Raw genomic sequence first — 25,238 nt, 5'->3', positions numbered from 1 at the left:
GAAGGACGTGGATAAATTGGAGAGAGTCCAGCGAAGGGCAACAAAAATGATTAGGGGACTGGAACACATGACTTATGAGGAGAGGCTGAGGGAGCTGGGATTGTTTAGCCTGCAGAAGAGAAGAATGAGGGGGGATTTGATAGCTGCTTTCAACTACCTGAAAGGGGGTTCCAAAGAGGATGGCTCTAGACTGTTCTCAATGGTAGCAGATGACAGAACGAGGAGTAATGGTCTCAAGTTGCAGTGGGGGAGGTTTAGATTGGATATTAGGAAAAACTTTTTCACTAAGAGGGTGGTGAAACACTGGAATGCGTTACCTAGGGAGGTGGTAGAATCTCCTTCCTTAGAGGTTTTTAAGGTCAGGCTTGACAAAGCCCTGGCTGGGATGATTTAACTGGGAATTGGTCCTGCTTCGAGCAGGGGGTTGGACTAGATGACCTTCTGGGGTCCCTTCCAACCCTGATATTCTATGATTAAAGTCAGCAAAAAGATGGTCCAAGTCCAAGCCATGTATTCAGGTAACAGAAAAAGCTGTAACTAGTGTGAGTTCAGTTTCCAAACATGTGGACACTGAAGTGGGTCTTTTAATGATCATGACTGGTCAGGACTTTGTCTCTCACCTAAAAGACGGTACTTCCAGCACCAACAGTGTCTCTGAACACCATGCATTGGTCCAATACAGATACTGGGTGAGATTTTATGCTGCACCTGTAAGAGGCACATCACAATACTTGTAACCCAGAGGGAGAGGGCTAAGGCAGCCTTAAACCACCTTTGCACCCTCCCAATCCTACGATGATCCAATGGGTAAAGCAGCCTCCAGAAAGCTGCTCTGAAAGGTGTTATGACAGCCTCCCCGGGCTCCCTCTTGGGACGCAGCGCTACTCCTATGTACAGTGGCCCTGCATCCCTAATGCAACCCTCCCAATCCCAGCTCTGCCCTCTCTCCATCCCCTAAACCAGTGCTTGCAAGGGGGTCTATGGAAGGCAGCCTTATAGCTATCTTCCATAATACTTGTGCTGGGGAAATTCTCTCCGAGACAGAACTGGGGGTTTCAGAGTCCCTTTATTCTGCTCCAGCCCTTTTACCTGGCATAAAGCAGCTGGAACAGGAGCAAGGATTTCGCCCTCAATGGGGAGGAACCACCTACTGAATCACTCGACCTACTTCCCAAGACTGTGTTCATTTACTACCAGTCACTGATCCAAGTATTAGCCAGGCCTAATCCTGCCTAGTTTATTAGATGTTGAACATTTAAAAAGTCATGCCCTTTCTCTGTTTAGCTCTAGCAGAACTCTGTTCTGCACCTGCTCTTTATACAGTTTTGCCAAATGATTGAAGATCAACACAATTAGAAGCATTTAGAATGTACTAACTTTTTCAAACATATTTTAGTGTCCCATTTCAGAATCTTTGTAACTTGCTCACTTGGGACCTGATTCACTCTCATCTCTTCACCCCTTTTTAAAATGTACATACAACTGATATTACTTTATAAGCACAAAGGGCAGTATGCTTATGTTATAAATAAGCAAGTTCCATGGCTCTCTGACCATTTTGGTAAGTAAATTGGTGTATACACTCTCCTGTTTGTCTGAGTTATCATGAATCTTGTATCTCTCGTTTAATATTATACATTGTACTTGGGAAGAAACAAATAACCAAACAAAACAAATTCCTACTTCCCAACATTTATCATCCCCGGTGTAAGTGAAGGATTACTTTTTGGTGTCCTTTTCTGAAAAGCACGAAATGAAGGTAATAGCCTGAAACCTCCACTTCATAAGACAAACTGTCTTGTAACACCTTTAGTAGCTGTTGAAGCCTTTATCAGATTACAAAAGCAGCCTGGATCTCTTCTTCCCCTTCCCTCCTCCTTTGTCCTGTTCCCTTGTTCCCATTAATTCATCCCATCCTTCCTTTTCTCTTACCTCACCTCTGACCTCATAAGATTTAAACAAAAACATTTTTTAAATGAACCTTTAAGTTGTATCCCTTTCTCCCTCCCCACAAGTCCCGTTTGCCTATCTTTCTAGATTGTAAACTCTTGGGGGCAGAACTTCCTACATATTCAGAGCATAGCACATTCTTGGGCCTACCATGATATAAACAAATAAAGCATTTGAAATGGTGACCTACATGAAAGAAGTTCTCTCTAGCCAATTATAAATTCTCCAGACTCCAACATATCTGAAATTCTTAACATACAATATTGCAGTGCTGGAACTCTGTCAAAGAAAGTTAGCTTAGTTTTATCTTTAATACCCTTGACAGAGTTGTTAATATACAAAAATAAATAATAAACAAATGAGAATCATGGTATTAAGAGCTCTTTAAGAAAAAGCAGATTTTCATTTCTGGGCATGGAAATAATTCCCTTTTGTTTATTATTGATTACTTATTACTGGTTACTTGATTAATTTTATACCATCTATTGCCAGTACTTGAATAGTGTAACTTACAGAAGAAAGCATTATGCCAGATAGCGTTCGCAGGATTGAATCATAATCACGTATGAACAAAATACTTATGTAATTCTTTATGTGGAAGACCCTCCCTCAACTGATCCATAAGTCCATCTTCTCCTTCAAATTTCTCCTCAAGGCCTACTCCCAATGTGGCACATATAAAAGAAGTCAGCTAATTTATGATGGCTAGATGTAAGGGTTGATAGTTGGCCCCTTAGCAATCTGCAACTGTAATATTTCATGCAAATATACGTAAGAAATTTGCATGTATTTTATTATCCTCTCCCTCCATCCTTTTTATTCCACTTGTCTTTTTTAGACTGTAAACTCTTCAGGGCAGGGACCTGTCATCAGCACACTGGAGCCCTTGTCACAGAGCAGGTTTGTGAGTGCATTAGTAGTTCAAATGTTAAATGCTACTCAAATATGTTTTATTCTCTAGTTTTGTGAACTCAGCTGTTGGCATAAATGCATTGACGTTAGTAGGAAGACAAGAAAACCTCCCTAATATCTTCTGTTTTCTAAGGGGGAGGGGAAAAAAAGAATGAAGGGGAAAAAACCTAGTATTTCAAAATAACTTCCACCATTGGCACAGTTCTGACAATTCACATGATAGGAATAAATTTATATTAACTCTGTTCTATAAAAAGAAGTTAAATTAGAAAAGAATTTTTTATTTAAAAAAAAAATGTCTTGGTCCCCAACAAAACATACAGTATATTTTTGGTTTCAGAGTAGCAGCCATATTAGTCTGTATTCACAAAAAGAAAAGGAGTACTAGTGGCACCTTAGAGACTAACAAATGTATTTGAGCATAAGCTTTCGTGAGCTACAGCTCACTTCATCGGATGCATTCAGTGGAAAATACAGTGAGGAGATTTGTATACACACAGAACATGAAAAAATGGGTGTTATCATACACACTGTAATGAGAGCGCGGGGGGGGGTGGGGGGGTGGACGACACCTTTTGTAGTGGTAATCAAGGTGGGCCATTTCCAGCAGTTAACAGAAACGTCTGAGCAGCAGTGGTACGTGGGGGAAATAAACATGGGGAAATAGTTTTACTTTGTGTAATGACACATCCACTCCCAGTCTCTATTCAGGCCTAAGTTAATTGTATCCAGTTTGCAAATTAATTCCAATTCAGCAGTCTCTCATTGGAGTCTGTTTTTGAAGTCTTTTTGTTGTAATATTGCGACTTTTAGGTCTGTAATCGAGTGACCAGAGAGATTGAAGTGTTCTCTGACTGGTTTATGAATGTTATAATTCTTGACATCTGATTTGTGTCCATTTATTCTTTTACGTAGAGACTGTCCAGTTTGACCAACGTACATGGCAGAGAGGCATTGCTGGCACATGATGGCATATATCACGTTGGTAGATGTGCAGGTGAACGAGCCTCTGATAGTGTGGCTGATGTGATTAGGCCCTACGACGGTGTCCCCTGAATAGATATGTGGGCACAATCGGCAACGGGTTTTGTTGCAAGGATAGGTTCCTGGGTTAGTGGTTCTGTTGTGTGGTTGCTGGTGAGTATTTGCTTCAGGTTGGGGGGCTGTCTGTAGGCAAGGACTGGCCTGTCTCCCAAGATTTGTGAGAGTGATGTGTCGTCCTTCAGGATAGGTTGTAGATCCTTGATGATGTGTTGGAGAGGTTTTAGTTGGGGGCTGAAGGTGATGGCTAGTGGCATTCTATTATTTTCTTTGTGGGGCCTGTCCTGTAGGAGGTGACGTCTGGGTACTCTTCTGGCTCTGTCAATTTGTTTCTTCACTTCAGCAGATGGGTATTGTAGTTGTAAGAATGCTTGATAGAGATCTTGTAGGTGTTTGTCTCTGTCTGAGGGGTTGGAGCAAATGCGGTTGTATCGTAGAGATTCGCTGTAGACGATGGATCGTGTGGTGTGGTCTGGGTGAAAGCTGGAGGCATGTAGGTAGGAATAGCGGTCAGTAGTTTTCCGGAATAGGGTGGTGCCCAGGAAGTGGATCTCTTGTGTGGACTGGACCAGGCTGAGGTTGATGGTGGGATGGAAATTGTTGAAATCATGGTGGAATTCCTCAAGGACTTCTTTTCCATGGGTCCAGATGATGAAGATGTCATCAATGTAGCACAAGTAGAGTAGGGGCATTAGGGGACGAGAGCTGAGGAAGTGTTGTTCTAAGTCAGCCATAAAAATGTTGGCATACTGTGGGGCCATGCGGGTACCCATAGCAGTGCCGCTGATTTGAAGGTATACATTGTCCCCAAATGTGAAATAGTTATGGGTGAGGATATTTTTGAACAATTAAAGCAACATAAATGTACACAAAACATACTCAAGGTATACTTTATGGGATTTAACTTTAAGAATGATGCTTTTTTAGTACACACAGGTTGATGGGGTACTTGAATAGTAATATAAATAGGTGGGAAAGGGCATAGCTATCCTTTATATGAGCAAACCATTCTATTCATAAGGGCAATTATGCAGATAAAAATGTCACTTTTTTCCCAAATTCTTTACAGATGAGTCCAAGTGAAAATTTGCTATACAAGTCAGTAAAGAAAGTCCTCAAACTTAGCTGAATCCATAAAGGATCACATCTGGTGTTTCAGTATGGATATATTTTATGAGTAAAATTAAAATAGTAGCTGTTTTTAATTATACAAAGTATGTACGTTATTACTGAACAGAGGTATATATGCTTTCTTCAAGACCCATAAAACCACCTGCTGGGATTTAGACAGGTGCAATTTTTAATATGGTACTATAAAGAATACTTAATTTCTGGTAAAACTGTACCCTGGTCATATAACAGTGATGTGTGATACTAAATAGCCACTCTGCAGAATTCCAACCTTCGTTCCATGCTGCATCTCTGCAGGATCATAGCATTATCAGAATGGCATAGCTTAGTATGCACATCGGAAAAAAATCATAGCTACATTCTGAAACTGAGAATATGAGTAAATATTTGAGACGACAGAAGTGGTAGGTCACATATGTAGTGCTAAACACAAGCAAAACACCACACGCCTGACAAAGGTAAGCTGATATCATTTAGAGAGAGAAAGGCAATCCATAAACATAGAAGACCATGAAAGACGGGAAAAAACATGAAAGACTAGCACAAAATGATGGCATTATCAGTATCAGCACTATAAGCAGCATATCTACACGAAGACATCTGGGAAAGTACACAGGTGCTTCACCTTTTCACCCTGATGGACTAGATTTAATTTTCATTAAATGGTTTGTGGAAAATAAGTGCCTGCATACCTGTATATAGCCATAAAGGGATATATTGGGTTTATTCTCAATTTTTAAAATTTTTGTTCCACCACAGGCAGGGATCTAACAGCAGTCTTTCCATTCACCACCCAATCTCATTTAAAAGGTGAACACCAAGCAGGCTCTTCCTTCCACAAGCAGGGGTGCTGGAACTATGAGTGTGGCATTGTCCCCTGGCTTGAAGTGGCTTCCATCACATACAGAGTTAATAGTTTTCTTCAATGGCTTTCAGCACCCCCACTATAAAACTTGTTCCAATGCCACTGTCCATGAGGCATGATTTCTGGAGATTTAACTGAGGGGGGAAACCCTGCAGTTATTACCAGCCCCACAGATTCCACTGTGTTCTAACCTAGCCATCTTAAATTTTCCTGTGATGGTAAGAATCGCAAAATTAAAAAACAAAACAAAACAAAAAAAAAACCCTGACTGGCATACAAAATACAACGTGTATATGTAACAGGTGAGCAACGAAAGACTGCGGAGTGTGAAAGACTGCATGTATAACGCTTGGGCTAACGAAGGAAAAGAAGAAGTCTTTTACTCACAACGAGGTACTATAGAAATCTCTCTCGTAAGTAAGGATCCCCGAACAGGAGAGTCATATTTTTATAAAAAGAAAAGGAGTACTTGTGGCACCTTAGAGACTAACAAGTTTATATGAACATAAGCTTTCGTGAGCTACAGCTCACTTCATCGGATGCATTCAGATGAAGTGAGCTGTAGCTCACGAAAGCGTATGCTCAAATAAATTTGTTAGTCTCTAAGGTGCCATAAGTACGCCTTTTCTTTTTGCGAATACAGACTAACACGGCTGCTACTCTGAAACCATATATTTTTATGTTCCACATGAAATTTTCAATTTGACTTTACGCCTTTTGGATCTTGCACCTATGATAATGTGTGTTCTTCTGAAAATATCTTCTACTGTGCAGGAGTGGGAAGAAGCCTGCTCTCTCTTTCTATGTAACCAATCAGTGCTGAAAATGGACCATGAGAAATCAGGTTCACTTGTTTGACAAATTATGGCTTAGAAGACAACGTAGCAGGCTGCCATATGCCTCTTGCATGGGACACTTAAGTATAGGCCTTCTTGGAGAAATCTATTACCTTTCTGAGCCACAGGGCAAGTGCAGTAAACTGTGACTTATCTACAAAAGGGTGAGGACACAGAGTAGGAAACAAGTAAATGAATAAAAACTCACAGGCCATATTTGAACAACCTAACTGGATAAGCTACTGCCTGGGGAACGGCAGGCCCCCTTAGATGGGCAGAATGAATATGGACGAGTCCATGATATGTTATCTATATATTCATTGTACTGCACCCAGCACAAAGGGGCCCTTGCCTCTATGCACTTCTGTAATACAAATGATAATAATTTTAATTATAATGCTCTGTCTGGGGAATTAAGTGATGAATACTTAATGATGAAACAAGCTGTAAATAAAAAATTGAGAATTGTATTACTGTTAGAAATTTGCAATGAATACATGATTGTCTAACTTGTCACTTGTCCATGACCATGCAGACAATGATGGAGCTGGAAAGAATACCCAGGACTCTGACTCCCAGCCATCTTATCTGAACATGACAGCAAAAATAAAAAATTTCCAACCAATCTAATGCACCTATTTACCATACAAAACTATACCCTCTCTCAAATTGTAAATAGAGAAAAAAAAATCTTAAAATTTGGGCTGCCCCAGGAATAAAGGAAACTTCCAATCTGATGCTATACATGAACAGCCTTTACTTAATAATTAGGTACAGACTTAATTTTAATAAAATTGAAGCTTGACAGAGTTTAGTTTGTCAATATCCAAAATGCTTTTCCTGTTCACAACTATTTAGCAGCAGTGATAGAGACTGAGCTCTGAAAACAAACTGAAAGGTTTGTGTTTGCCTGGAGATGCGCAGAGTTGCTCTTTTCTCTGCACTTTAAACGGAGCTACGACATTAATTTATTTGGTTTGCATCATTAAGATAAAGTTTCAGATAGTCTCTCTCGAAAGGCTGTGAATTTATTTAATAAACCATTAACATTCAGAACAGGTTTAAGAATCATATGGTACTACAACAATTAAATATAAAATGATTCTTACAATACTTAACATGTGAACTCAATCAACTGTTTTAAGAGGAGCCATGAATGCGCCTAAGTTAGGGTTCTTTCCATTAGAAACAATGTCATAGTACATCAATTTGAGAATAAAACCACTACTCAGATATAACTTAGCAAAGGCAAAAGAAGAAGAAGGAATTCCTAGTAGCATCTGGAACTATTGAGATCATTTGCTTTTCAGAGTAGGATAATAATTTGCTTACCTGGAACATCAATTAATCTCTTATAGACATTCAAGAAGGCTGCCTCTGCTTCTTTGCTTCTTTTACCCAATGCATCAATCTAAAAAGGGTGAGGGAAAAGAAAGCTTTACACTTGTTCAAGAAAAACAAAGACACATGCACAGCAATGGCACCATATACATAAATGAATAAATGTATCAACAGTATCAATTTAGTTCAAATGTAAAATGGGAACCTGAGTTCTCGATATACATATTGGGAAGTACTAGGGGGAATCAGCTGTATAATATGATTTTTTTCTATGTGATTGTACTAAATATACTAAAAGACCAATTCTAACACAACAGTAAACATCCATATTTTATGCCCAATACCATCTATTTTAGTTCTTTGGCATTATATATATATATATATATATATATATATATATATATATATATATATATATATATATATATATATATATAAAAATGTATTTGGGACACAGGTTTTCCATGAATAATTTAATTTGTTTGCCACTAACTGAAGCCTAGCTATACTACAGCATCATATACAGGCAAGGTTTGTCTCTCTGCTGGTCCCTTTCCACCTTTTTCGGCAACATGTGCAGAGCTTTGTATTTCTATCAGGTCTCCTGGCAAGTCATGAGACATTTTTCCTGGAACACTGCTATACCAAAGTCTAAGCAGTCATGGATCTCCCACATACAAAGGAGTTCTCCTGTAAAGATCAGACATATTTCCATTTAAATTCTGAATATCCTTCCTTTTGTGACCTTAAATTACACCAGTAGGGGCAGATGCTGCCCATAGACATGTATGTGGAACTCCTCCTGAAGATAAGAGGAGCTGTGCATCCACCTGTGAGGGCAAAATTTACCCAATACTGTTTACTATAGTTTTTCTCAGTGATTTCATTCCCAAAATAAAAGGAAGGGTAACAACTCTGAGAATGCACTAAATATTCCTTGGGTGAAGAATATGATTTTTTTTTAAAGTTCCTAGTGCATTGGATTAGATAACAAAACATTTATCATTATTAAAGGTTGACCAAGCACTGTTTTTATACTCTCCAGTGCAGAAGGAGATAATGAGGGAAAACAGGAAAGTCTTTGGCAAAGTTTTCTAATAGTATACTGAGGTCTTAGTTAGTACTCGAAGGATGGATATTATAGTACCCATATTTTTAATAAAACTCAAGGAAGGATCTGGATATCTAAGCCTCATTTCAACTAAAGAGAAACAATTGATAAGGGATAACACTATGAAACATTTGAAAGATGTGTACGTCAACATGAACTACAAAAAGGAAGGTCCTGTCTAAAAAATGTCCTTGAATTCTTTAACCACGTTACTGATTTGGTAGATAAGGCTGAAACAATGGAGATAGTTTACTGTATCCATGTTTCAGGAAAGTATCTGATACTCTACTACATGAGCGTTTGACTTGCAGAATAAGAAAGTATCCTACAAGCAACCTATTGAAATGGATTCTAAACTGGCTTTGGCACAGGAAACACAGGGTGCCAGTGAAAGGAAACAGCTCAGGGAGGAGAGAGATAAGGAAGGGGGTGCTGCAGGGTCAGACCTGGTGCCATATCTGTTTACTTTATATGAAAATGACTTTGTAAAGGGAAGGATTTTGAAAAGCCTAGAACTATAGATGGGTAACATAATGGAGGAAATTAGACATTGTGCACAGGAACAGAGCATAAAAATTCCAAATGACTTGTATAAATTAGTCTTTTGGACTAATAACTGACTTGTAGAGATTATAAAGACGTTAAGGCAACAAAACTAGGAGACACGGACAATTGTAAAAACTACTGAACAGCACAATACGGTATATAAACCAAGAAAAGACTTGGGGGAAGGGGTCCAGGAGGAAAATAAGGACACTAAAAGCATCTGCACAATGCTTGGAAGCAGTAACACAATCTTGGGATACACAGAGAAAGGTTGTAGAGAGAGAAGTTATTTTGACACAATTCAAAGCTGCATGTAGAAAAATGAGCCAAATTCTGATCTCACTTGCACCCAGGAAAATATGGAGTAACTCAATTGACTTCAGTGGAGTTGCACCTAATTAACACAGATGTAATGGATGTCGGAACCTAGACCACTTTGTGCGATTCCTGTTAGCTTAGAAAATCAAGGGTATTGGTGAAATTGAAAGCAAGCAGCAGAGGGCAAAATGATTGCAGATTTGGGGAGCAGATATAAATTCTGAAGAAAGATTGGCTATGCTTGGCTTTTACAGTTTACTAAAAAAGGTTATGGAAAAACAGTGCAATCTCACAGGGCATGAGACACACTGGAAAGCAAGGAATAGATGGTTGTGAATAAATTGTTTATTAATTCAAACACAAGAAACCACAAATGGGATGATGTTCATGAGGGAATGAGCACATAAGTATTTCAGTTAGAACATCTTTCACATAAAGAATATCTGGAAACTGGAATTTGGAACAAATTGCCAAAGCCTGAAAAACATAAGATGGTATAAATCAATGCTTGAGAGAACTAAACAATATTTTTGAAGTAGAGAGAATAGATACGGGAGACACTAGCTAGCTTTTTGAGATTCAGATGAAGAGGTATATCCTGGATATATAAATGAAAGCTCTGAAAGGACATATGTACCATATGTTGTACTTCTGGATCTCATTGTTCCTATACACACTTTTATCTCCATTTGCAACCTTTCTACATCGTACAGATCTAAAGTATAACTATTAAACCCTATTAACATTAGAGAACTGATAATATACTTGGGGGGGGGGAATCATTCACCCTTTCTATCAAAGCAACAGCATTCCAGTTGATTGAGACACCTTTTCTATGAAACACTTGAATGGATTTATTTTCATATCAGAAGTTTTTCTTTTCTAAAAAATGACACATACTTATTTTCTGTTTAAACAATATAAAGTGTATCATTGAGTTACCAACACCTGGTTATAAACTGATTAATATTAAGTATAAAATAGCAAAGTTCAAATGACGTACACCAAGTGGATCAAAGATGGCAAGCAGTTTTGTAATTGACAGTAATGCTCTTGACTCTTTCAAGTCCTAAATCCAGAATTGAGATTGCAAATAGTTAGACTAAGGCACCAGAATTTCCATTCACCTTATTTCATTTTAGGACTCTTTGGACAGTTTGACAAATTATCAGTCTGTCTGACTGTGTTTACTGTGAGCACCTTAGCACATTTTATAACCAACACACAAACACAAAACTAGAATAAAGCACATTTGTTTTCACCTGGATTAAAAAATACGTAGGGACACTGCTTCTGAATATACAGAGGTAGGGAGTGTAAACTAGACAATACTTAGTCCTGCCATGAGTGCAGGGGATTGGACTAGATTACCTCTCGAGGTCCTTTCCAATCCTACGATTCTATGTAATAGGGAAAGACAAATCACCAAAACATATGGTAGTTTCAATGACACAAAGAAGAAGAGTACAAAAAAGGACCAGAGACATAGGAAAAACAAAGCCCTAAAGTAACATGGAAATAAATATACTTGTACAGTTCACACAACACATTTAAAGTCAAGGTGGTGTTGCCTCAGGAGTCAATGACGACCAGTTGGGACTGGAGTAAGTTAGAACTGTGTTAGCTATGTCATAAAAAAAACTCTGGCTGTGGAATTTTGTAAGCTCTGAAAAGTTTAGGGAGCCATGTGAAATTAGGGAGCCAACTTCTGAGATCAGCTCAGCTGTGAACCTTAACTTATCTAAACCAAGCACATTAAGTCTTTTCTCACTAGAAAGAAACAACAGTGACCCCTATACTCCCCACCCCCATAAGCATATGTTCACTTTTAAGTTTTGGCATACTATTTGTCTTGATAATACCACTGGAGCTATATTGAGATAACAGAAATAAGACACTACTAGTGTGTTAGCAATCCTCCCTCCTTAGCATACTGTTCATCTTTAAAATACCAATGGAGCTATATGGAGATAACAGAAATAAGAAACTAGTGAGCAATCCTCCTCCTGTCCACCTTATTTTCCAAGGTCAAGCTCTTTCATGAGTTGTTGAATAGAGCACAAAGTTCAGCCCACAGACAGAAGAAATCATTTCCATAATTATCTGTTTACTAGACCAGTGACAGGTTTCAGAGTAGCAGCAGTGTTAGTCTGTATCTGCAAAAAGAAAAGGAGTACTTGTGGCACCTTAGAGACTAACAAATGTATTTGAGCATAAGCTTTTGTGAGCTACAGCTCACTTCATCGGATGCATGAGAGACCAATGAGACTCCTTAATCTGTCCCCAACCCTCAATCGCCAGTGTGATGGCTGAATTACTGGCATACCACCATACTAGCTTGGACAGCCTAATTTAAATACACTGGGTCAGATACTGATCTCTGTTACATCTAGGTAACGCCAATGAAATCACTCAACTTATCTCTGGATTTACCCACATGTAACAAAGATCAGAAACTGGCCACGAGTTTAGTGAGCACTGTCCAAGACTAGGAAGATTAAATACAAATTTACATTAGAACTAACTCCCACTACCTGAGTTACAACTGACCCATGTCTAGTTAAATTCAAACAGATAGGTAAAACCCATCACTTTGATTTGTAATCCTTAACTCTTTATGCTTTGAGGAAGTTCAATACTAATTGAAAGTCTGAGACTGTACTGCTCCACAAATCCCCTAAATTCAGTGTTCTGATCTGAAAGGAGTGGGCTGCACAGGAGAACAGGCTATAAGGAAATAAATAGGTTTAAGAGTAACAGCCATGTTAGTCTGTATTCGCAAAAAGAAAAGGAGTACTTGTGGCACCTTAGAGACTAACCAATGCATTTCAGCATAAGCTTTCGTGAGCTACAGCTCACTTCATCGGATGCATACTGTGGAAAGTGTAGAGTATGTATGCATCCGATGAAGTGAGCTGTAGCTCACAAAAGCTTATGCTCAAATAAATTGGTTAGTCTCTAAGATGCCACAAGTACTCCTTTTCTTTTTAGGAAATAAACACTTTCTCATACAGTACAGTCGCAGACCGAACATTGCACTGCTACATTTTAGAATCTAAAGGTACAGCACAGAGAACGCTTTTAGTGGGGAAGTTGGGATTTCCAGCTGCCAATGCATCTTTCACTGACACTTAACAAGAGCTGTGGTTGTGATGACATGATCAATGGGTAAAACCTCTGGATGCAGAATGAGAAAGAGGCACATGGCAATGATAGCCATGGAGGAGCTAAAGGATCCGAGACTTTTCAACATGGATCACAGTTAGATCACTACATATATATTTTTTTGCAATTCAATATTCCAAATATAGCTCATCAGGGAAGGGATCATATTGTCGTCCGTGCCTTGTATTTCAATGACCATGTCAGTGCTTTAATAATTATAGTAATATTAGCAGTACATAAAATATGTCAGACATGCATAATCTGTGTGGAGATTTAATAGGGATTTTCTAGTCCTGATCCCTTTACATTTCACCATTGGATGTACATTTGCGATATTCATCCTCACAAACCCTCCAATACTCTTCAAGGAATAAATATCCTTTTGTTATACTGTACCCAACCTGCAACTAATTTACCATCTTAAAATAAATGACTCGTATATCCAATTAACTTTTCAAAGACTAATTATAGAAATAAGTTAACTATTTGAGCTTTACATTTAATAGATTCCTGACAAATATAGATCATCACGTGATTAAGGTTGCATACACCTGAACAAAAGCGAATCCCTTTATTGATCCCATTTTTCCTGTTGCAGAGGTCTCTATATACAGGACAACCTGGGTACAACCGACTGAGTTAAGGGGGTGCATGCATGTGCGCACACACAGACTCAACTAGGAATTTCTTTACTCTTTTTATTTTGCAAAACAAAATTAGCTCTTTTTAATGTAGTTTGAATTTAATTTCTTTGGAGTTTGAAAGTGCCATTAAGAATAGGAAAAGATGGTCACCATGCTTTTCACTTTGTTAAACCATACCATAATTCTTGAAGAAACCACCCGGAAATCAAACAGTGGTGCCAGTAAGTATTATAAACACTAAACAATGATGCAATTCATTCTCTGGAGGAATTTCAAAAGAGTGAGTCCTGTTTTTCATCTAAAGCATTAGCATGTCGGTTTCAAAGGAGATACATCCTAACAGCTATGCAATACACAGTGCATGCTAGAGACCACTTACTGTACAGGTACAGTATCTTTTCTAAGGTTAAAAACTTGCCTTTTTAATGCTAACAGTGATATCTACATCATGAACCAATGGGCTGAGAATTTTTTTTTTTTTAAATTAGAAACTCAGGTGACAGAACACAAAGCAAAAAAACTGTTTTGTTTGATTTTTTGCATAAATTAAACACATTTAAAAAGGATTTTAATGACATTTAAGAAAAAGCTTGTGTATCTGCTTGCAGCATACGGTATATTTTTAGCTGAGCGATAGATAGATAGAAAAAAACAAAAATGGGGGTTTATCATGCAAACAATGGAAACCTGTGAAAACAGTTGCTCTAATGTAGTGCACAGGTATGCCACCTTCTGAGTAATACAGTCCTAGGGACATGTACACCAGTTACATTTACCCACACATTATGCCAGATAGCTCTTGATCAAACTGTAAAAACAACAGGAGCAGATTAAAGATAAGATTAGATAAAACAGATTAGCGATTATTTTTGAAAACTCATGGAAGATGGGAGAGATTCCAGAGGACTGGAAGAGGGCAAATATAGTGCCAATCTATAAAAAGGGGCATAAGGACAAACCAGGGAATTACAGACTCGTCATCTTAACTTTAGTACCCAGAAAGATAATGAAGCGAATAAACCAATCAATCACTCTGCAAGCACATAGAAGATAATAAGGTGATGAGTAACAGTCAGCATGGATTTGTCAAGAACAAATTGTGTCAAACCAACATAGTAGCTTTCTTTGACAGGGTAACAAGCCTTATGGGGGGAGGGGGGGAGAGAAGTGGTAGATGTGGTATATCTTGACTTTAGTAAGGCTTTTGATACTGTCTTGTATGATCTTCTCATAAACAAACTAGGGAAATACAGCCTAGATGGAGCTACTATAAGGTGGGTGCAAAACTGGTTGGAAAACCATTCCCAGAGAGTAATCATCAGTGGTTCACAGTCAAGCTGGAAGACTATATCGAGTGGGGTCCCACAGGTATCGGTCCTGGGTCCGATTCTGTTCAATATCTTCATCTATGATTTAGATAATTGTATAGAGAGTACATTTATAAAGTTTGCGGACGATACCAAGTTGGGAGGGATTGCAAGCACTTTGGACAACAGGATTAAAATTCAAAATGATCTGGACAAACTAGAGAAAAATGGGGACAAATTGGAGAGCAAGAAAAATCATTAAAGGGCTAGAAAACATGGCCTTTGAGGAAAGACTGAAAAAACTGAGTTTGTTTAGTTTGGAGAAGAGAAGATGGAGGCGGGACAGAGTAGCAGTTTTCAAGTACATAAAAGGTTTTTACAAGGAGGAGGACAAAAAATGTTGTTAACCTCTAAGAACAGGACAAGAAGCAATGGGCTTAAATTGCAGCAAGGGAGGTTTAGGCTGGACACCAGGAAAAGCTTTCCAACTGTCAGGGTAGTTATGCACTGGAACAAATTTCCTAGGGACACTGTGCCATCTCCCTTATTGGAGGTTTTTAAGATTACACAAACACCTGTCAGGAATGGTCTAGTTATTACCTAGTTCTGCCTTGAGTGCAGGGGACAGGACTAGATGACCTACTGACCCTTCTAGTCCTAGACTTGTATGACACTATAAATGGGACTCAGATCCTCCGAAGTTCCAGATCTTCTGTCCCCAAGGCAGCCGAAGGCTATGTCTACAGTATAGCCGGGATCGACGCTCTGAAATCGATCCACTAGTGATTGATTTAGCGGGTCTAGTGAAGACCCACCAAATCAACAGCAGATTGCTCTTCAGTCAACCCCAGTACTCTACCCCCAACGAGTAAGGTAAGTCGATGGGAGAGTTTCTCCTGCAATCCCATGGTGCAGAGCAATACACTTTGCAATCAGCACAGTGACCTAGCACCTGTGTCAATATGCCTTTTTGCATGGGTGTGGAAGTCCCAAATGGCACGTGTTGGAAAGTGGAGTCAAGACATGGCCATGGCAATGATGCCAAAACCTCATCCATGCAATGGAAATTAGGGAGCAGAGTAGCCATTTTCTTGAATTTCTGTGCTATGCAGCTCCATACAACTTCCCAGTATGAAAAGTAGCACCATGCTAAACTGAGTGTTTCTCTAACCTGTCCTTCAACCTCCCACCCCAGCCTCTAATCAGCAGTAACCCTTTAACTACACCTGTTTGAAATATGTATAGTTAAAGCAGTACAACCCTTAGTGTGGATGCAGTAGTTATAGTTACATAAAGATGCTTTTCCCCCATAAACGTAGGGGAAAATATACCCCCTACACACTGAAACAGTTAAACTGAACAAGAGAAAGAAGTTCTACTATAGTGAAGGTTGAGAGTTGCTTACTGTTTAACAGACTATTCCTATGTGCTCTAAAATCCACATGCTGACTCAGATTGTTTTTAAATTTGCTATGCCCAACAGGTGCAGAGTAGGGATAGAGGTCCAAATCTGGGGTCACTTGAATAAGGGGTTCCTGAGATACAGCACTTTTTTTTTTTTACAGCGTGTGTTAATAAAATCTACTTTTTCCCCCCTAGCTTTTTTGTGCACATCTGGGGCTTAAACTATGGTTCTAATCCTCCCCAAAAGTATCACAGTTGTTTGGGATTTATCTCAGCTAGTGCATGGCACCCACCGCACCTGTGGGCTGGTTATGTTGAAGAAATTATTCAGGGCTAAGTTAGGAATTCTGAGAGGGGTTTCTTTAGCTTCAGCCAAAGGGTACATCTACACTGCAACTGGGACTGCATGCATAGGCATAATCTGAGTTAACTCACAGTGGAACAGGTGGCAGCATGGGCTAGCTGTAGGACTACGTACATAGGGTTCCAGGTGGGACTGTACGGTGGCAGCTAACTCACACCACTACTGCTATACTGCTAGTTTGAGCGAGTTAACTAACTCAGGTATGCCTGCACATGCCGCAAATGTGCCTTCCAAGTGCTGTGTAAACACACCCAGAGACAATGAAATGCACATGTACAGCATAACTAAAGGCTTTTAAAGAGCCAAAGTGTTTCCAGGCAGTCTGCTGTCACAGGGCTTGTCTACACTTGAAACGCTGCAGAGCTACAGTTGCATCGCTGTAGTGCTTCAATGTAGACACTCAATACAGCAACAGGAGGTGTTCTTCCACTGGCATAGTTAATCCACCTCCCCAAGAGGTGGTAGCTAGGTCGATGGAAGAATTCTTCCATCAACCTAGTGCTGTCTACATCAGGGGTTAGGTCAGCTGAACTCCAGCGCTCAGGCGTGTGGATTTTTCACATCCCTGAGTGACGTAGCTGGGTCGACTTAACTTTTGAGTGCAGATCTGGCTATAGTAACTGGGTGGCCCAATGACACATGCTGTGGTCACTGCACCAGAGCCAGTGCTTAACTTATGCCGGCACTTCCCAGGGCTGAGCCCCAGCACCTCTAGGCTTGGCACCTCCTGCCTCAAGCTGGTACATACACTACTCAGAGCCCCAGCACCTTCCCATGATCCTCGAAGGGTGACAGGGGCACTGCGTGGCAAAAAAGGGGAGTGGAGCTAAGGTCCATGTGAGGGGGCCTGGAACAGCAAAAGGTATGAACAACAGGTGATGGAATGAATGTTGGAGCAGTGCTAGAGCAATGAAGGGAAGATGGGGATGAAAAGGAGGGGGTCCGATGTGCAGTAGGGAATGTCAGGGGGCTTCAGCTCTGTCGCCCAAAACCCGCCACATCATTCACTCCATGTTTGTCTCGCACTTCAAAAAACACCCTCAATGACTCCACATCATGCCCTGCATTCCCTCCCCAGCTCCTCAACCTGCAGGTCCCATTCCAACAACTGCCTCTTCATGGGGAGGAGGGAGATGACAAGATGCTGTAGAGGCAGTGAAGGGACTAACATGCAGATAGTGCATTCTGTGGTTGAAGTAATCGTTGCCAAAGAGCCCGAGGCAGAGAGTTGGCCTTTGGTACATGTGGATGCTGAGATATTTAAAAAAAAAAAAAAAAAAAAACACAAGGAAATTAAAACACACTCAGCTACACTCAAACTTCTGAAAATAGGAAATCCAAGAAGTTAAGGAATACGCCACCCCTGCAACACTACCTTACCTTGAGCAAAACCTGACATGCCTACACACACACACATACTAAAATTCTACAGATGCTACAGAACACTCAGGGAACAGGGTATATGAGCATTGCACAACAAAGCCTAACATCTTGTCTTTGTTATCGCAAGGCTCAGGTTGAGGTCAGGCATTGCAAAAAGGAGCTGCCTACACTCCAACTCTGAGCTAATCCATTCAAATCAACTTAGAATTCAGTGTTCTGAGGTTTCAGAGTAACAGCCGTGTTAGTCTGTATTCGCAAAAAGAAAAGGAGTACTTGTGGCACCTTAGAGACTAACCAATTTATTAGAGCATAAGCTTTCGTGAGCTACAGCTCACTTCCTCAGATGCATATCGTGGAAACTGCAGCAGGCTTTATATATACACAGAGAATATGAAACAATACCTCCTCCCACCCCACTGTCCTGCTGGTAATAGCTTATCTAAAGTGATCATCAGGTGGGCCATTTCCAGCACAAATCCAGGTTTTCTCACCCTCCACCCCCCCACACAAATTCACTCTCCTGCTGGTGATAGCCCATCACCATAGTGTTCTGAGGGGCACCAAGCACCACCAGGCAATCTCAACTCTCAGGGCTTGTCTACACAATGTAGCTTTTAGCAACAAGGCTGTGTCGACACATCCTTGTTGCTAAAATTCAGCGTGTGTAAAACGCTCTTTGTCAGCACTTCTGTCGACAAAAAACCTCCAGCCATGCGAGTGGCGTTAGTTTTGTCAGCTGGAGAGCGTTCACACTGCCACTTGTGTCAGCAAAACTTGTGTCTTTCACCAGGGGCGGGGACACGACTACTTTTTTAAGTACCTGTGAAAGACAAAAGTTTGTCTACAACTTTGCAGTGTAGACATACCCTTAATAAAGCTTTGGGACATTTAACCTGTACAAAAACTGTATTTACCTGCAAACTAAGGACTAGTTTACAAACAGAAATGATGCCTTTGAAAGGTGCAAATTGCCCAATTCTTCTCTATAGAGGTGTTAATTCTAAAGTCTGGTGACAATGTAATGTCAGTGTTAGCTATTTCACCACTAACCATTTAAATAGAAACTTTCATTTAGTCTGGGATGGGGGCAGGATATAGAAGGGAAGTTATAGAAGAGAGTGGTGTTATGGACAGATCTTGAGAAGAGTGCCAATATTTTTGTTCCCTGTCTGAGCCCAGGGCAGGAAGATGGATGAGATGCCTTCTCCAGCTCTACTTTCTAACACAGATATACTTAAAAATGGACACACACATAGGAAGAGAATATTTATGTATAAAATGAAAATATGCCTTAAGGTACTGCCCCAAATTGGCAGCAGCATGGAGCCTGACCACCACCAGTAGGCGCTCTTAGAGGCACTGCATTGGGCCAGATTCTCCCACTGCAGGATATGAGTAACTTCCATTGATTTCAGTGGAACTTGCTCACAACTTGCAAGGGGGGAAAGAATAAGTCCCATTGTAATTTGGGGTGGAATAGAATGCCAGTGGCATGTGTAGGGGGTAAAACAGACGTGGGGAAGCTAGTCACACCCTTCCCTTGTGTGCTGGTGTTGAACATAATCTGACCTGTACAAACTATGAACTACTCTGCTAAAGTTAATTGTTTTGAATATAATATTTCTCTTCTCTCAAAGGCATATTCTCTATCCGCTCCATGTGTATAACTCTTATTGATGTTAATTGATGTCCTGCATTCTCATCAAGAAGAGAGCATACCCCTTTCCAGATGTCTAAATATGTTTAAATCCCCTTCCTAAGGGAAGACTTTGCCTAAATTGCAACAAGCCTAGCCAAAATTGATCATTTACACATTTGTACAAACCAAAGAAACCAAACCTAACCACACCATTGTTGTTCCAAGCTGCTCAGTGTGTTTTCTTTCGCAGTTTAGGATCATAACACAAGATTAAAATAAAGTGTGTGAAACCTTTTTCTGTGTTCATGTTAAAGAAAGAAAAACTCCACTGACAGCTGCTGAGAGAATGTTAAAGATAACAATTATGTAGTGGAAATATTAGATTTGCTCCACATTGTCTGTTGCATACAATTGTTCAATAGGACTTTTATTGAAAAGCTGCAAAGCTTTGGGCCTAAATCAACGAGATGAAAGCTCTGAATTTTGATGTATGCTGTTGACTTCCACAACACAGAGCAATTTGTAATAGCTTTGCCTCGCTATTGTTTTCAAAGCTCCTGCTACATCACAAGCATTTATTTCTGACCACAAAATTACATTTATTCAACAGAAAGCAGCTCAGGGTCTTTAAGAGGTTAACTTCTGGAGTGACTGGCTGCTCTCCAGCCTCTGTACTAGCATCAGTGCTAATGCAACAGCACACAACAGCACCCAGGCTAGCCATGATTAATAGACTGCTGAATACGCTGCTTTCCACATACACACACTTTTCATTCCCCTGCTTCCATAGATCATGGACTTATCCTCAAAATATCTGACTGAAATTGAATTTGGCTTCTCTCTAAACCATTCATTTCCTATGTTATGCAAGGTTATATCCTTTTCTGCATGAGCAGAACCAAACCAGCTGCAGCTTTTGAGAAGAAAATGTGTTTTCAATTATGAAGTTGGCCTGAATATTGAACCATAGTTCTACTGCTATTCTAATTGAGCCATCATGGAGTGAATTTACAGGAAAAATCATATCAATCAGGTTTGTAAATTTAACAAAAAGAAATTTAAACAGAAAAGATTGATATTAGCCAAAGAATATTCCTATAAAATGTCTGCATACAGACAATTATTAAATTACTCTACTGACCAAATCAATAGCTTAAAGAGCAATTCAGCTAAGTACTGAGCCAGTGTGCTCTCATCAGAATGGTAATACACCTAAAACTACTTATCTTGAAAGAAGAAAACTAGATATGGCAGTCACAGAAGATCACAGTCTACTCTTTCAGAGTATTTGCCTGAAAGGATGCTCCAAATTAGGGATTACTGTGTTTCTGTTGGATAGTTCTGCTATGCCACATGAAAAGAATGGTAATAACCCCAGGAAATCCTTTCTGAGCCTTAATATCTACTTGATGACATCACAAATATGGATTCAGACATTAAATTTCCACAAAGCAAATTTATTTCTATAACAGAAAGCATAGCCTAAGAATATAAAGCTTTATATTTAGGATTTCATGTGCAAGTGTTTATCTGCTTATATAAACGTGATAACCCATTGCAACCTACTAGGTATTATGTGCACAGAATGTTTATTCAGATGATAACTAGAGGGTGTTTCCTTTCTAAGTTGGAAAAAGAATTACAATCGGATAATAAAATACCCTGGCCATTATTTATTCATTCTGGCTTTTATTCAGCCGAGGATACAGTGATTGAAGAGTTAACTGGAAGCACCCTTAACTTATTTAATGTAAACAAAGAAAAAAATTATTTAAAAAAAGAGTTAAGGTTGAAAGTAGAGTTCAGTTGAGTCCAGATAACACACCTACAAAATTACATTCTTTATAAAATTCTGTACTTTCTAAAAACATTAATGGGCCCCACGGTTCTGTAATTCTTCATCCCTCCCTCTCACACCACCTCACAAGCTTAAGTGTCCCCCCATAAAATTTCCAAAAACATACAAAAGTCAAATATCTAACTTACCAGTTTTGAAGCACAAAGCTTTCTGTGGATTTTAAAAGGAGGGCTTATAAGAGAAATCCAAATGCAATCATCATAAAACAATAATATACTTCAAGTAGACTGTCCATTCCCAAATAAGTCAGGAAGTGTAAAACTGTTTTGTAATATTTTTGCACTTTAGTTTGATATATTGCTTTTTCATCCATGTTACTATATTTGTAACATTACTGTTGTGATAATGTTGTGACCCATCTTCTATGCTAGGCTCACAGAACAAACGTGTGATAAAATCACCACAATACTATGCATTTCAGAACCTTAAGAATTTCATTTTTTCCTTTAGCTAGTGATCCCCAAATGCACCCTGCTTTAATAGGTTTTCTTACTATATTTATTTTAAGTGCATTTTAAAATCTGCGGTATCCTAAATTCTATTTCAGAAGGCTTTTACATTAAATGTTACCAAGAAGAATCTGCAGTTCCAAGATCTGTAGATGAAAACAACTCTTTCCAGCAACTAATGGAAACTGTTTGTTACCAAATATCCAGTTTCCATCTGCAATTTCTCCTGATTGAGATAAACAGCCATAGAATACAAAACATTCTGGCTGTGTTTTTTTTAATTTATAAATATGCATCCATATTATGCAGGGAAATACAAAGAAAACAATTTGAGAGATCAAACTAAAAGCAAAAAATCTACTACTGAAGGAAACCAATGAATATGTTTAAAGAAATTAGCTAACAGCAAGTATATGTGCTGAATGCTCCACACATCATCCATAGGGAGGACTGTGAGAACATAAGTCATTTTAAGTTTACCGTCTCCTCCAAGCCATGTCTGGTCCACTGATGTCACATGCTCCCCCATTCCAAGATATCTCCCAGCATGAACTATGCTCATGATGTCACAGCCACCATGGAGCCCAACTGGAGCAGAGAGCCATCCTACAGCAGACCTGTAAATGCTTGTTTCCCCTTCTATGGCAGAAGTTTGCTAAACATTTAATACTATACTTTTACATGCCAAAGGACAGTCAATGGGTATTTCCAACAGTATAAGAATATTTTAAAACCCTGCAAAACTATTCTGTATCTAAAAGGGGAAAATGATATTTACCTGACCCCTAAAAGGCCCTTTTACTTGGGCTCTGTGGAGCATTCAGCACATAAGCTTGTAATAAGCTATTCAATAAGATTAACACTTGCAAACCAACTGTAGATAGTTGAATTATCACTTGACAGAAACCAGGCTAATGTTTTTTTATTTACTGAAATAATTTCATATTAAGGCTGATACACTGTTTTCTAAGAAACACCATGGTTGAGAGTCATCCATTCTATGTTTATATATAGTTGACATTATGAGGGTAGTTATGCTGGAGATAAAAGGAGTTTCTAAGGCCTGTCTTAGAGAGATTCACACCACTGTGGACTACATAGATGCAGTTACAACAGACATGCTGCACTAATATCAAATGAGGTTTATACTAGCATGTCTTACTCTGGTAATTTACCAGAGCAAGTTAAACCGGTACAATCTGTGATTTACATTAGTGCAGCAAGTCTACAGCAGAGATTTGCTTTGCTGCAACACTGATATATTTATATAAGTGCAAATTTCTCTAAAATAGATCAGACATGTCGGGAGAATCTTCTTTAAATGTAGCAGGATCAGGGTTTATATGACACTGTATTTCAAGGAATCCCTGTTGAGGTTACAGGGACAAACCATCCCGATGTGTCGAAAGAATAGTAAATATGACAGACGACCAGCTTGGCTTAACGGTGAAATCCTAACGGATCTTAAACATAAAAAAGAAGCTTACAAGAAGTGGAAGGTTGGACATATGACCAGGGAAGAGTATAAAAATATTGCTCGGGCATGTAGGAATGAAATCAGGAGGGCCAATCGCACCTGGAGCTGCAGCTAGCCAGAGATGTCAAGACTAACAAGAAGGGTTTCTTCAGGTATGTTGGCAACAAGAAGAAAGCCAAGGAAAGTGTGGGCCCCTTAATGAATGAGGGAGGCAACCTAGTGACAGAGGATGTGGAAAAAGCTAATGTACTCAATGCTTTTTTTGCCTCTGTCTTCACGAACCAGGTCAGCTCCCAGACTGCTGCGCTGGGCATCACAACATGGGGAATAGATGCCCAGCCCTCTGTGGAGAAAGAGGTGGTTAGGGACTATTTAGAAAAGCTGGACGTGCACAAGTCCATGGGGCCGGACGAGTTGCATCCGAGAGTGCTAAAGGAACTGGCGGCTGTGATTGCAGAGCCATTGGCTATTATAACTCATGGCGAACGGGGGAAGTCCCGGATGACTGGAAAAAGGCTAATGTAGTGCCAATCTTTAAAAAAGGGAAGAAGGAGGATCCTGGGAACTACAGGCCAGTCAGCCTCACTTCAGTCCCCGGAAAAATCATGGAGCAGGTCCTCAAAGAATCAATCCTGAAGCACTTACATGAGAGGAAAGTGATCAGGAACAGTCAGCATGGATTCACCAAGGGAAGGTCATGCCTGACTAATCTAATGGCCTTCTATGATGAGATTACTGGTTCTGTGGATGAAGGGAAAGCAGTGGATGTATTGTTTCTTGACTTTAGCAAAGCTTTTGACACGGTCTCCCACAGTATTCTTGTCAGCAAGTTAAGGAAGTATGGGCTGGATGAATGCACTATAAGGTGGGTAGAAAGCTGGCTAGATTGTCGGGCTCAACGGGTAGTGATCAATGGCTCCATGTCTAGTTGGCAGCCGGTGTCAAGTGGAGTGCCCCAGGGGTTGGGGCAATATCTTCATAAATGATCTGGAGGATGGTGTGGATTGCACTCTCAGCAAATTTGCGGATGATACTAAACTGGGAGGAGTGGTAGATACGCTGGAGGGCAGGGATAGGATACAGAGAGACCTAGACAAATTGGAGGATTGGGCCAAAAGAAATCTGATGAGGTTCAATAAGGATAAGTGCAGGGTCCTGCACTTAGGACGGAAGAACCGAATGCACAGCTACAGACCAGGGACCGAATGGCTAGGCAGCAGTTCTGCAGAAAAGGACCCAGGGGTGACAGTGGACGAGAAGCTGGATATGAGTCAGCAGTGTGCCCTTGTTGCCAAGAAGGCCAATGGCATTTTGGGATGTATAAGTAGGGGCACTGCCAGCAGATCGAGGGACGTGATCGTCCCCCTCTATTCAACATTGGTGAGGCCTCATCTGGAGTACTGTGTCCAGTTTTGGGCCCCACACTACAAGAAGGATGTGGAGAAATTGGAGAGAGTCCAGCGAAGGGCAACAAAAATGATTAGGGGTCTGGAACAC

The 25,238-nt window shown here is 39.8% G+C and overlaps 1 protein-coding gene across 3 annotated transcripts in view; it reads right to left on the bottom strand.

Moving 5' to 3' along the window:
• Window positions 1-25,238, bottom strand: part of CUX1 (cut like homeobox 1) — a 406,407-nt gene that overhangs the window by 215,249 nt on the left and 165,920 nt on the right. For all 3 annotated transcript variants that reach the window (XM_084651152.1, XM_084651150.1, XM_084651151.1), the window contains exon 4: window positions 8,068-8,146. In XM_084651152.1, the coding sequence (XP_084507278.1) occupies window positions 8,068-8,146 (79 nt within the window). The remainder of the gene's footprint in view (window positions 1-8,067; window positions 8,147-25,238) is intronic.

Source organism: Lepidochelys olivacea, assembly GCF_965140295.1.
Source record: "Lepidochelys olivacea isolate rLepOli2 genome assembly, chromosome: 17".
In the NCBI taxonomy this organism is placed as follows: domain Eukaryota; kingdom Metazoa; phylum Chordata; order Testudines; family Cheloniidae; genus Lepidochelys; species Lepidochelys olivacea.
Note: the sequence above shows the minus strand (reverse complement) of the source record. Positions and strands in the feature narration are given on the sequence as shown.